At 37.6% G+C, this 13,585-nt stretch overlaps 1 protein-coding gene and 1 long non-coding RNA gene across 5 annotated transcripts in view; both read right to left on the bottom strand.

Moving 5' to 3' along the window:
• The window catches only part of LOC139960986 (uncharacterized), a 64,032-nt gene that overhangs the window by 11,627 nt on the left and 38,820 nt on the right, over positions 1-13,585 (bottom strand). For all 4 annotated transcript variants that reach the window (XM_071959739.1, XM_071959736.1, XM_071959737.1 and 1 more), the window contains 8 exons: positions 13,298-13,351; positions 12,481-12,534; positions 12,299-12,352; positions 11,757-11,810; positions 11,587-11,640; positions 11,267-11,320; positions 10,199-10,252; positions 9,662-9,715 (listed from right to left, as the gene is read on the bottom strand). In XM_071959739.1, coding sequence (XP_071815840.1) covers positions 9,662-9,715; positions 10,199-10,252; positions 11,267-11,320; positions 11,587-11,640; positions 11,757-11,810; positions 12,299-12,352; positions 12,481-12,534; positions 13,298-13,351 — 432 coding nt within the window. The remainder of the gene's footprint in view (positions 1-9,661; positions 9,716-10,198; positions 10,253-11,266; positions 11,321-11,586; positions 11,641-11,756; positions 11,811-12,298; positions 12,353-12,480; positions 12,535-13,297; positions 13,352-13,585) is intronic.
• LOC139961899 (uncharacterized) lies at positions 183-9,049 on the bottom strand. The gene is made up of 4 exons (XR_011791074.1): positions 8,910-9,049; positions 5,278-5,452; positions 3,320-3,415; positions 183-2,145 (listed from the first exon to the last, which is right to left on the bottom strand). It is a non-coding gene; the product is annotated as an uncharacterized lncRNA (long non-coding RNA).

Below are 13,585 nucleotides of genomic sequence, written 5' to 3' on the forward strand. Positions count from 1 at the left end.
CCTTTTTTTCCTTCGTTTGTGTCCACATTTTATATACAAAGGGCGAATAACTACCACATATGAACACTTTAAATATAGCTTATGGATATTTTGCTGTACACTGAAAATAGTTTTAATAGAAGTAAAAATTATGAAAATACCTTCACAATGAATATTACAGTTTGTAACATGTCATGATATACACTCTAAGAAAATATGGTTCCACATAGAACCAAAACTGGTTCTTGGACTTGTCCCGTATGCAGAACCTTCAATGGTTCTTTCCGAGAACCCTTTTCATGATGGTTCTAATAAGAACCCTACGAAATGGTTCTCGAAAGAACCATAAAAGGTTCTTTCATTTTGTCCCGTATGCAGAACCCCTAAGGTTCTATCAAGAACTTTTATGACTAAGGTTCTTTTGAGAACCCCTTTGAAATGGTTCTCGAAATAACCATAACAGGTTCTTTCATTTTGTCCCATATGCAGAACCCCTAAGGTTCTATCAAGAACTTTTATGACTAAGGTTCTTTTGAGAACCCCTTTGAAATGGTTCTCACCAGAACCATGAAAGGTTCTTTCAATTCGTAGCTGTGTGCAGAACCCTTAAGGTTCTACCGAGAACCTTTTCAAATATGGTTCCAGGGGAACCCCTTTGAAATGGTTCTCACAAGTTCTTTGGAAGGTTCTTACTTTTTACTGTTCACAGAAGCCATGAAGACCAGAAAATAGTATTAAGTTGCAGCTATTGTGAGATGTGTACAATTTTTGCTTACAATAATGTCAGAAGTCTGATGATGTTCTGTCAACTTGCAAATAACTTTATTCACTTTAAAATACAGCAAACCACGAAACAAACAAATCTTGTCAATTATCTATTGCATGAAATATCAATTAGATTCAAAATGCTGAAATACAATCAAAAGACATCATCTTTCGTCATATCACAACAACTTTGTGATTTACATCCAAAAATTGTAGAATGAGCTGATATACAATGTGGAATTATTCAATCTCTTAACAGTTCTCTGAGGAATGCAATGTTGGGATTATGCCAAATGCTGCATGCTTTGTACATGCACAATCATGAAATACAAACTAAAGAATGACTCAATAACAAATGCACCACACCACAAAATATTCAAACATGCAAGTGCATGTAAGTGAAATTAATCAGGCGAAACAATGTGTTCTCAAAGACTTCTCCTACATTTACTATAAGCTGTGTAGTGGTCATTTACTCATCCCTGCTAATTCGACTAGTATATTGCGATTCAGTGTGATATTACAATCCCACCTAAAATTGTTGTGAACCAACACTGAAAGCTTTGATGTATGTTGTTCTGGCTTATCTTGTAGCAGTTACCTTATACCTCAATGGAATGTACATATTTCCAGCACTCCTATAGGTATCCAGGGCAAGGTAATCATTCTATTCACCTGGTGAAAAGGTTAACCACTCAGTGGTTCTTCTGACTTTATAGGCAATGTAATGTTCTTCAAATGCTTCTGCCATCATTATGCAGCTGCAAAATAGGCCACATATTACAAGAATATAAGATATACTTGACTTCAACAAATAAATGGGATTTCTTCTTCATGAAGCAACTCAACCACAAAGCAATCATTATGCTCTTCAGCTTCAGGTTCTTGTGAATGCCGAGCATTGTGGCAACGACGGATATGTTTTCTGTAAGATCCCATTTTGCGATATTGCTTTGGGGAGCCGTCAATTCGACACCTCAGTATGAAGTTGGCTTGATGTGCATGAGCTATTTCGAGGTGTCGACAAAGCTTCTGCAGTGAGAAAAAATGCCTTTGACGAGTACCCCTGCAAAAGTCACAGTTATATGGAATATGCATTGTGCTATGGAAATATGATTCAGATCAATGCAGAAAGCAGTCGCAGTATTGGAGTTGGTATTTTTGGCCCCTCATCTTCTTTCTTGATACTCATCATGTAACGTTGTAGGAATCCCAGAGTGTTGGCTGCCTCTGGGGGTACTCGATCCCATGCGCATAGTACACGGCCATCAAGAGTACCACTCCATACCAGATACTGGAAATCCCTTGACAGACTTGTGATCCTTCGGCCCATACAGAGATGGCATCAGGTTTGATGGTACTACACTGTAGCACTTAAACTGGTGATGGTGACACTATCTCCTGAAAAAGGAAATGATAGATAACAATTAGAGTACATTGACATATTTTTGACCACAAAAATTCCATTGTTAATTCTGGGACTGTCTGATGTGTCAGAGTTATGGTGGTACTATTTTTTTTCAATAGCTGCAGGCAATTTTGTGCCAAACTTATGTGAACATTTTGTAGGTATCGGCACTCGGCAGAGTTAGTAAAAAAAACCAATATACAAGTGAAAACCAAGCGGCTGATTCACATCTAAAGGCAGGACTGTTTGGGATTTTGAACGCAACTGCACGGTTAAAGTGAATATTGACACTGTCAATCCGTGTCAATGTGTATTTTCTAATGGTAGTGATTACATTTCCCCATATACTGTGTTTTTTCCCTTTTCGGTTCAAATTCCAGTGTCTACACTGTATGTATTACAAGGGTAGAGCACATCGTTAGTAACGGCGGCCTCCATGTGAGAAGTCAGACCATAGATCGGGGTCCAGACCTCTGAAGGGGAGGGGGGGGGGGTTTCACTTCGCATACCCGATCACAGGATACTCCCTAACTGCCGGGCTGTTGGGAGCTCAGTGATGCACTCTTCTGCTATCTCTAGAACACAAGGAGTCTGACCATGGGTGTTCCAGGAATACATTCGCTACCAGCTCCCAGAGCGGGTACTCAAGCTATACTGTATAATTATTGACCATTGTCAGGTCCTTTAGTTGGCTGGGGTCAAGCCTCACAATGCCAGATGCAGCCCTCCTTGGCATCCTGAAGATACGAGCCTTATACTTACAATAGACAATCTGTGATCATTCCTGAAGAACTGAGAGTTCCAAAATGACATAATCAATTGAATACAGGCACACCTTAAATGTAATGTCTGCTCCTGGACAAATGGTCATTTTCACAGTAAAGTGTGTAACTTTGCGTTTTAAGACCTTTTCGTCAGTAGTGGCCTCATGAAGCGACACAATTCAAGGACACTTTGCCACATGATAGCTTGTCAGGACATTCACAACTATTTTCATACTTTATGATGTAGTTTAAGCTTCAGAAGTAGTTTTCCCTGATAATTAAGATATTTATGTACATGATTCTGGTGGAAATGTTTGTGACAAATCTTGTTGAAACTTTGGTGTCAGAGTGCGTCAATTTACACCCTTTACTGTGAAAATGACCATATACAAGAGGAACTTACCTTCTTGTCCGAAACATACAAGAACCCAGGCTTCTCGTCGAAGATGTACGGTAGAGCCATCAGAGCGAAAGAATACTCCAGGTCTGCCAATAAAACCTAAGATTGGAAAATAAAGTTCTGTATCACTACATTTTCAAGTGTTATAAGGCAGCAGTCATAATCAGACAATGAGCAATGTTGTGAGAGGTTACTACCACCATGGTACAATGTATGTATGTGTCTTTGCATTGCGGTAACTGATGGAGAAATACAGAGAAGGTCAACGACAGCTGCAGCGTATCTTCATACATGTAGATCTGGAGAGAGTGCCCCAAAGTGAAGTATTGAAATGCCCAAAAGAGAAAGAAGTACTCCAGCTGATAAAGGATCTGTACGAGGGCAACCTGACCCAGGAGAATGCACTGCGAGAACCATAGATGCATCTGCCGTCACTGTCGGAGTCCACCGAGGCTCAACGTTAAAGACCGCATAACATGGCCATTCCATTATGTGTGCAAACAGAGTAGCTTTCTCCCTTTCCAACGGTACCATTTTTAAGAAAATGGGAGGTACCGATGTGGAGAAAATTGATTTCAAACTGTGAATATCCCAGAGATGTCATTCCCAAAATAGAGCCAAATATTCATAATTATGAGGCTATGACGTCACCGAATGAACCAAATGAACACCAAATCTAAACCCCCCTGTGCTATTCCAATGGGGAAATGTTAATTTTACCCACTTTATGCCCCCTATCTCATGATTTCAGTGACGAATCAGTATCATTCGTCACTGAGATAGGGGGCATGAAGTCAAGATTCTCTATGAACCCTGTCCCCAATAACCATATTCTGTTGTCGGTAGTTCCAACTGCTGTGAAACCCATGATGAAGATTACAACATTATACTTGTGGTTTTATCGGCTACACTTTTTATTTCTGGCTAGTAACTGGGATTTCCATGTTAAAGATCCTTGCTGACTTTGCTCTGGACCGGCAAAAAACGAAGTTGCTTGTATGTGAATTTCACCCACCCCATTTCGTACTCATGAGCCAAGAATTCTAAACAACCCAATCATCACCACTCTCTGTCCCATTTGCCTGAGATAATTTATCATAACTCGGACTGGAAGTTTATTTGTCGGCCCGACAAATAGCCTTTGAACAGTGATTTATGGAATTACATGAGCAGTTAGCACAAATATCCCCACGTTGGAGTAACATTGTAATTGACATTGTAATTGACGGGTGAATTGGGGTCAACTCATAGCCTGCGAAATCGATCAGTTCAACATACAGAGAGCAGGCAGCAGTTCCTCTTAACTTTTTCCTCAACAAACGACAGGGTTGTCGTTCGTGATTTGCACACACACACTGTACATATGGAGTACTATGCCTATGTAGTAGGTACTGTACAGTCAGTGTACAGTACGACAGTATGATATACGTAGGCATACTGTCAGTGTCAAATGCTCGTCGACTGCAGCTTAGCCTCTTTCTAATTACTTGTTGAATAGCAGATATCCAGTGTCTCAGAACCAACAAGTACAGACACCTTTTCATCCCTTATGCAATAACAGACCACCAGTACCGCCAAAAAGTAACTAGACAAATTTGAATGCAAAGAGGGCAATGATTGCACTGTGAGTACACTCTCCCTGCAATCCTCATTTCCTAACAATATTCCCCTTTCGATCAAAATTGTTCAGCTGCTCCTACACCCCAGTAAAGTTGCTCTGTTCACACCTTATGCTCACTTGTTCACCTAATTTCCCCGTTCTCTGTCTACAATAGAACAGAGTACATGGGAGTTTGATTGCAATTGTCTAGTTACTTTCAGGCAGTACGGTCTTTTGGACCAGTTTCTACCTAAATATCTTTATGGGTTCTCGCTTACCCTCCTGTAATTCCCGCCCATCATTTTCCACTCTGATCGACTTTATACTAGTAATTGTAAGGTAAAATCATGTGATAACATACACTTCTTGTCCTCTTCAAGAAGGACTTCCTCCTCCTACCGGTAGGCACGCATCAGTTCTTTTGCTTTGGTCTTCTTGGAACCGTTCTGGATTATCTTTGGTGCATATTTTTCTAATGCAGTCTTCATTTCAACAACAACGTTCCTCCCTGTCAGCATTTCCACCTCATTGCAAAGCTGTATATGAAGATAAAAGTGAAATATATACCAAAATTAGACATGATTTGTTGAAAAGGCAGCCCATTGGACTCCCTCCAAGCCACACTGAAAAGGAATATCCACCTGACTGATTAATTAGAGATCAGTTTTCTACTCTGCTAAGGGGTCGCAGGGTTGCGTCAGAAGTCCAGCTTGAAGCTCCCTCAGCAGGTCATTTGCAGAGCTGGGATGCACAGTGAAAGTCCTATTTATACTTCACTTCCTTAAATGGCGACGCAACGGCAAAATACACCTATATCATAAACCTACTATAATATTTGTATATGAAGTACGCATATACTAACTGCTATGATAAAGATTCGCTAAACTGATACCATGCACGGTAAAGCTCGTCTATGGTGGCACGCGCGTGAGTGGTATAAAATTGGCTAGCGAAGAAATAGATAAAACTTGGGGCTAAACTAATTCTGAGCTCAGAATACAGTAATGCACTGGTGATATAGGCGGCAAATGTACGCTTAAACGCCTTTGAAATACTTCTAAAGAAGCCTAATTTTAATACTATATCAAATGCTAAGGAGTTCGTATCTTAGTGACAAAATTTTACATGAATAGACTTGCCCACGGCACTGGCTGGAGAGAATGCTATGAGCGTGTGTTTCTTTATATACCGTGAAGTTAGTTCAAATGTAGAGGACCATTCCATTATTGCGAACCGCTCCATTGACCTGGGCGCCCCCAAATCAATGTAGGTAAATGAAATGTGATCCACTATAGCCTTAGTATAATTAAACTATAATCAGCCTTTATTTCATGTCTTCGTTTCCAATTACTGTGCAGTTATCAATTCTCATTATGGACAGGTTATTTCCAGACCTGATCGATCATTATTGGTGGAATAATTAGTGGAATAAATTGGTGGAATAATAATAATTAATAACAATAATAATAAATAATCATAATCATAATTAGTAGAATAAATAGGGAGGAATGTTTGTTTTTCGGCACTCTAAGTATTTTTTTATGAAATTGAAAATGTTGTTTTATTTCCATGAAGGGAATAACCAAAATATACTAGGCTGGGGTTATTTACAGCTTTATTAAGTAGCTTCAAAATGAGGTGGGCAAAAAATTATGTCGATGGTCTCTGTTCTGCGCAATGAGCATACAAAGGTCTGATTAGCCCAAGGGGTTAGTTGTAACATTTACTGCCGGGAATAGTTGGAACATGCACACAAATTTGGTCATATTCACCTATAATCATAAAAACATACCAAAAACACTTAAAACTTAGCCTACTGCAAGGTTAGCAGATGTTAAAATATTCTGATTCACCAATGTTGCCTAATTTCAATGGGCTGGGATGAAAAATGTCTCCAGAATTTTGGTAGCAAAGTTATATTCTCATTTACTTCCATATAGTGAGTCTGGCTTTAATATTATTTGATATATTATAATAGGCATATTCCAAGGTATCAATGTGTATAGTTGTGATAAGTTCTCATTTATTTCTTTTGAGCAAGAATCCATCTTTCAACTAACCCACCACCCGTTCCAACTAACCCCATAGGTGGGGTTAGTTGGAACGCCTATCACCGACACCCCACTGGATTATCTCCTGAAATATCAACAAGAGTAGTGGTTTTATGGGCTTCATTTGTGACACACGGCACACACCCTCTCACTGGATTATCTCCTGAACTATCAACAATTGTAGCAGTTTTATGGACTGCCTATCCTAACAGGATAGGCAGTGTTTGCTGAATTGATGTTGTTTCTGAAAATAGAGATTTTTGTGAAAAATGTTCCAACTAACGCCGCTCTCCCCACATACCCTATTCCAATACGAAGCAAACTTGCTAAATTGGGGAAGAGGAATAACACATCAGTGGTGATCTCTGGAATGTTTTATCCATTTTGGATAGCCTACTGTAGGCCTACGTCTTCATTTATTTTTGGCTCGATTGTTTGTTAGCCTAGGTGGTCAACACATGGTCACACCAATAAGCCTCATTCCGGATGACGTATATTGACGCGATCGCAATGCATTGTGGTATAAATTATGCCAAATTGTGGCCAGAAACATTTTGATTTAATTTTCCCTCAATTTTCTGCGTGTTAGTGATGCATTCATTCTTCATGAGCTCATCATAATGTATTCTTTTTATTATTCTATGGTTTCAATCTGTTGGTTGGCCAAAAACATATTTTATGGATATTTTAAAGTTGACTAAAGTTGGAATGTTGTCTAAAAACTGACATTTGCCCGTGTTTGAAGCACCCTCAGTAGCATATATCTGGAATAAGGCTTAGACTAGGACTATATAACAAGGTGTCCGAATACTGCGGTGCCCAGAACCTAACAATACGTTCCAATATTACCATAGCAACGTGTTCTAAAAGCGCTATGAACGATAACAACTTAGCTACTTATTTTCAACCATAATATATGCAAAACAGGCTGGTTTTTCATCATCTTGACCAAATAAATCTAAATTTTGTATGATAATTCGAAATTTTCATTTCCAAGAAATTTTCGAATGGAATTGTTGTAAATTTACTCCAAGTTCTGCCTCATTCTTAGTCTTTTTTGCCTTTCTTTCGGTAGTCTGATAAGTTACATTAGTACACTGCATCTGCTTAATCAGGTGTAAGCTAAGTTTGTTATTTAGGCCCCCCTCCCCCGTAACCCTAAAATTCTGGTAAAAACGCTTATTTTATTTTTTAAAGGATATTAACTTATCAATACTGTAGTGTAGGTATAGCCTAGGTACTGTGTGCCTGTTCACAACCGCTTGTTTCATTAAGAACAGTAAACGGGTCTTTTTAGCAAACGTTAACTTGGAAGTTGGACAGAACTGTCTTTTTAATAGCTCCATATTTTACAATTTCAACCATAAAGATTCATATCAGGATTGTGGATTTGTGTATCAGATGCTAAAGGTTCGGTACAGACATCATCTGAATTTTTTTAAGGGATTTTGAAGAAATTTGTGCTGAAAAAGCTTAGGGGGGCCTAGGCCTAGGTGCGCACTATACAGGCATCCCAATTCAGTATAGGCTAGCCTAGGCCTACTCCATCGTATGTGGCTGAAACCGGTTGAGCTGTGACAGAGACAGTAAGGTTCTAGTGCTCTTTGAGACTATTATAATGTTATCGTGATTAATTAATTACATGTCCGGTCTTCCTACAAATATGGCCTAGGCTAGGCCTATAGCCCTACAGAATTATGTTGGCTATAGAATGGGCCTAACGTTAGGCTATGCCCATACAAGTATAAAGTAGGCCTATTATACGTTAGGCTAGCCTAAGCCAAATATTATTTGCTCAATGGACATTAATGTCGATGAAGGAATCGTTTGGTATTCACGTCTATTCACCAAGGGTCGACCCGATAACTAATTAGCAGGTCTACGCTGGAGTTGAATTTAATTTTCGGTCTACATGTTTCTAAATTAAACCTGAAAAACTCACCGCACCGGGGCTTCAACTTCTCCTACTCGAACATGATCGACGGTACGTAACGCAAGAACTGCACGCAATATACATATAATGATGTACGTAGGTAACATACACAGTGCATATTATGTACGTAAAGGCGGCGAACTTCGGTGCACTCACTATACTATTACATGTACGTGACATTCGGTCAGACGGAACTTTGGAGCCCGCGAAAAGTGGTCGAAATTATTACGCAAATTCCACTCAATGCGTTGTATTCAAATAAACGATTTTGTTCACAAGTCAATACAAATTCCATGGTAAAGTGAGAAAATGAGATTATTAACACTTCTATACACTTAATTATTCCCTTACAATTACATTTCCCGATGAAAATTGCCGAACTTGTTTATTCATAGATCATGTGCACACTTGTGATAAGTACGATTAGAACCCCTATTCGTGTAATTAGGGGTTCTTTGTGGAAAAATCTTGTACCCAGAACCTTTTCTGTGTGGGTATGGAACCAAGTAGAAACGAATCAAGAACCTTTATTGGTTCTTCAAGGGCACATGGTTCTGACGAGAACCATTCTTCATTTCGAGAACCCCCTCTAGAACCCTTTTTTCTTAGAGTGTACTATATTAGAATTAGACCAATTTGGAATGAGTAACCTATGAGTAAAATAAGTGACATACGTCACACATGACAAAGATCATTTCATTTAAATTTGGGAATTTTTAGCTCATAATGCTCAACTGCCTCATTGCAACACAATAACTTACTTTTTGGTCCACAAACTTGGTCTTTAATTGCCCAAAGAAAGTGCTTTGATCAATCTGTTTGTGCAAAGGACATGATTAGTGCAACAATTGAGTCAAATATAATTTATAAGCAATGTTTATTGAATGGAGCGAATAAAATGGGAAAGGTTGAGAAATTGAACAAACATAAAGGAAGTAAGTAATATTAAAGTAAATTCGGAATTCGAGATTCTTTGATAACTATTCCTATTATACATCATTCTTCAAATCTCATGTGTCGACTACACCGCAGTTATACATATGTTTAGTAGCATGTCGTACTACAAATGACTGTTGCATGCACCTGACTTTTGAATTTCAAAAACTGTCAGACAATTTGAAAACTGGATTATTGTATGTAAATAAATATTTTGAAAACCCTTATTATAATTTATAAAATTATCTTCAGTCATTTTCCCAACACTGATACAGCATTTGAGAAACTACAGAAATGTCGTCGATATTCAATTTTTTTTTTTTTACAGCATTAGGAAAAACATTGACTGAGCTGATACACACCAAGTCTTTCAGGAAACAGTTTTGTATTTCAGCGATGAAGCCTTGTACATCCACCTGCAAAAGTTCAGGGAAACAAATGAATGTTTTTGCAAATGTTGCGTTAAAGTCAGATACACATTGAAAGACTTATGATGTATTGCTTATGGAGACATAACTGCGGGTTCCGGATAGCAAATTCTGTGATCGTAATACTAAAGGGATATGTTGTATTCCAATCATTATACCCTCAAGACGCAGTCATTTAGAACCGATATGCAATAATTAGTGGAGTGGAGTGTTAGCTCAATTGTTAACGCCGGTGCCTTTCAATCATTAGGTGCCGGGCTCGAGCCACTCCAAGATTAATGTATATCTTCCAGTTACAGAGTTGTTGAAAATTGACAATTCATAATTATGGACGCTAAATATGAATCTAAGAGACTGACTTCGGTCAGCTTGCGAGTTCCTGCTTGCAGGAGGATCTAAAATAAATACATCCATTCATACATACATACACACAATTAAGGTTAGAAGTTTACGCAAATAGCTATGTTCGCTCGTCTCTCATAACTCTAAGGAATGCAGGTTATTAGGGTGATGGTCAGAGTTCTTTATTTCTGAATTTTAACAGTTAAGCCTAAAAGTAGCAAATGGACCCATGACTATTTACATCTAAAGATTTAACTGAATATCCACGAATTATTTAATCCTTCAATTATCTGTTTTTACTCAATCATTTTGCTATCACAATAAACATGAAAATTCTATAATCACTTCCAAAAGTTTCCTTTGCATTAACAAAGATATTATAAAAGTATATTACTGTCTCGTGATTTGATGACACAAAATATGTTCAAATATAGCAGTATGTAGCAGTCTGTCATATGATTTAAAATTAACAAACAACAGTTTCACGAACGCAAACGTATATACATAAAATAATCATACCTTTTCATGTCCTTTTGAAAACAACGAAAGGGCTACACAGTGGTCAGATCATGATCATAATGGCTTTTCACAAGTGACAGGCGTCACAGGCTACCTTTTAATTACACTTTATTACTATATAGAAAAAAACCTACTCATTACCTTACTACTTGTGAGGAGCTGGTTAAGCTTTTCACAAAAAGTAGCTGGAGATATCTGCAAAAGTTCGGACAATAGTTTTCTTTGTTAGGTCACTTTGATGAAATGTAACAACAATTAAACGGTAATTTTTATTGATGATATGTTTACATTACTGTTATAATAAAAAAAATATTGTTTGATGAGTTTGTAAGATAAAATAACAAAGGTGGTAAGTAGTCAGGTGACAATAAAACTGAAATATGAGTTCCATTAGTCATGCCCTATGGATTTACAAATTTCCAATGCATGATTTAAACGAACATTAAATTGAAATTACTTACGGACTTGTGATGTAAACAATTTTCCAATTCTGTGAAATAGCCATGTGTATCAATCTGTTGAAATGGAACACAGAACATGTTAACATTACTTTCAAGTATTAGACAAATGAATTACATTAACAACATGATCAACTGATTTTAAGCATTTGTATGAGAGGTTAACCTCTTACCTTTTTTGTTTCCAAGAGTGAGTCGATTTGTGCTACCAAAGTCGTTTTAGGTATCTGTGTGGAAATGTATATTTAGCTTTGGATAATTCATTGTGTTTTGCATTCATATCAAACATTTCATTTGATCAATAGATCTAAAACTGCATAATTATGCTTCATTGGTCTTACCTTACGTTGTCTAAATGGTATATAAGAACAGACGTGAAAATGTATTCAAGAGGAAAAGAACAACCTATTTATCAGAAAAGACTGCCGTTTTACAACAAACATTCTGAATGCCATTACAGCTGATATTGGTTAGTTCATAATCTGTCCGTCTGAGCCGCGTGTAGGACAATTTTATATCAGTAAGCTCAGGTGCATTTGCTAGATGGATATTAAAATTTCAATGAAACAGCAAAATATATATGACGATGTGTCTTGCCGAAATATGTTAACATATTCTCATTTATGTAACACGATACACAAGTATGAGCAAATACAAATACTAATACAATTGTTCAGTAAACTACGTTATGTCTATTAAAGGATGTGTAGCTTACCACACTTTGTTTTAAGCAAACCCATAATTCCTCGATGTACTCGTGTGTGGTAATCTGTGTGCAGATACAGAACAGGGAGCATTTGATTCTTTATTTCAATATGTTTAAAAGTTGATGGGTGATGAATTTATTGAAACTTTTAAAAGTGTTTTATTACCTTTGCTGTTGAAGAGTTCACTTACCACGCTTTTGCTGCATAGATTCTGTAGCCTCTTCAAAAAGGCAGGTTCATCCATCTACACGAATGAGATGAAAATGATAACATGTGTAAGTCGAATTACAAAGGACTAGCCACCGTATTTAACACAGCTGTAAACTGGAAACCTACTGACTGACTGACAGACTAACTGATTCACTTATTGACTACCTCGCTGGTTGAATCACTCCCTCAATGATTGACTACCTCGCTGGTTGAATCACTCCCTCACTGAGTGACTCTTCACTGACTGACCTACTCACTGACTGAGCACAATTCTGAATGACTCACTGACTAACCGACAGACCGGCCGTCGGTGGGGAGCCTTGAGTGCGACAAGTCCTGAAATCGACATATGACGAATTACTTGCCATATGTCAGTTTATTGTGCACCCATTTGACATAATCATAATATGTCATTGGAAAATTATGTAACCAGGCATTTCTAATCGCTCTTGATTGGAAGAAACTATTATATGTGCAAGCATTTTGTTAACGTATGGTAGTTTCTCGCACTCTCATTTGATGACTTTGCCACATATCAACACATTACTGTCGTAATTGACAAACAAAATATGTGCAAGAAATCGTCATATGTTGAATTGTATACTCCAATGAGAATGTGAGAAACTGTAAGATGCCAATTTAATTCAACGAATGTCTATTTCTTGAATATATGAGTTTTCCCAATGTAGAGCGTAAAAATTAACAAAAAAACACACACACATACACATACCAACAGATCTACCCTATCTCTTACTGACGCAGTTGCATTTATATCCTATATGTCTATTAATACTCACAAACTCTTGCTGCAGAAAATCGCGTAATGTTGTTACCAGACAATCTTTTTGTATCTGAAAATGTCAAATATTCAAACTATCACGCTGTGCCAATGGCGGTTGCATGTGTAAAGCATGAGCGATTGCGCCCAATCGTAAGAAAAAAAAAATGATAGTGTATAAAGACCTATAACAATAACTTAAATCATCGCAATTTAACTAACAATTATAAAAACACCAGCTTAAGAATTGACTACAAGATCTGTCAATTCATGACAATTTCTGGCAATATTATGTAAACATATAAAT

This window comes from Apostichopus japonicus, chromosome 20, assembly GCF_037975245.1.
Source record: "Apostichopus japonicus isolate 1M-3 chromosome 20, ASM3797524v1, whole genome shotgun sequence".
Lineage (NCBI taxonomy): Eukaryota > Metazoa > Echinodermata > Holothuroidea > Aspidochirotida > Stichopodidae > Apostichopus > Apostichopus japonicus.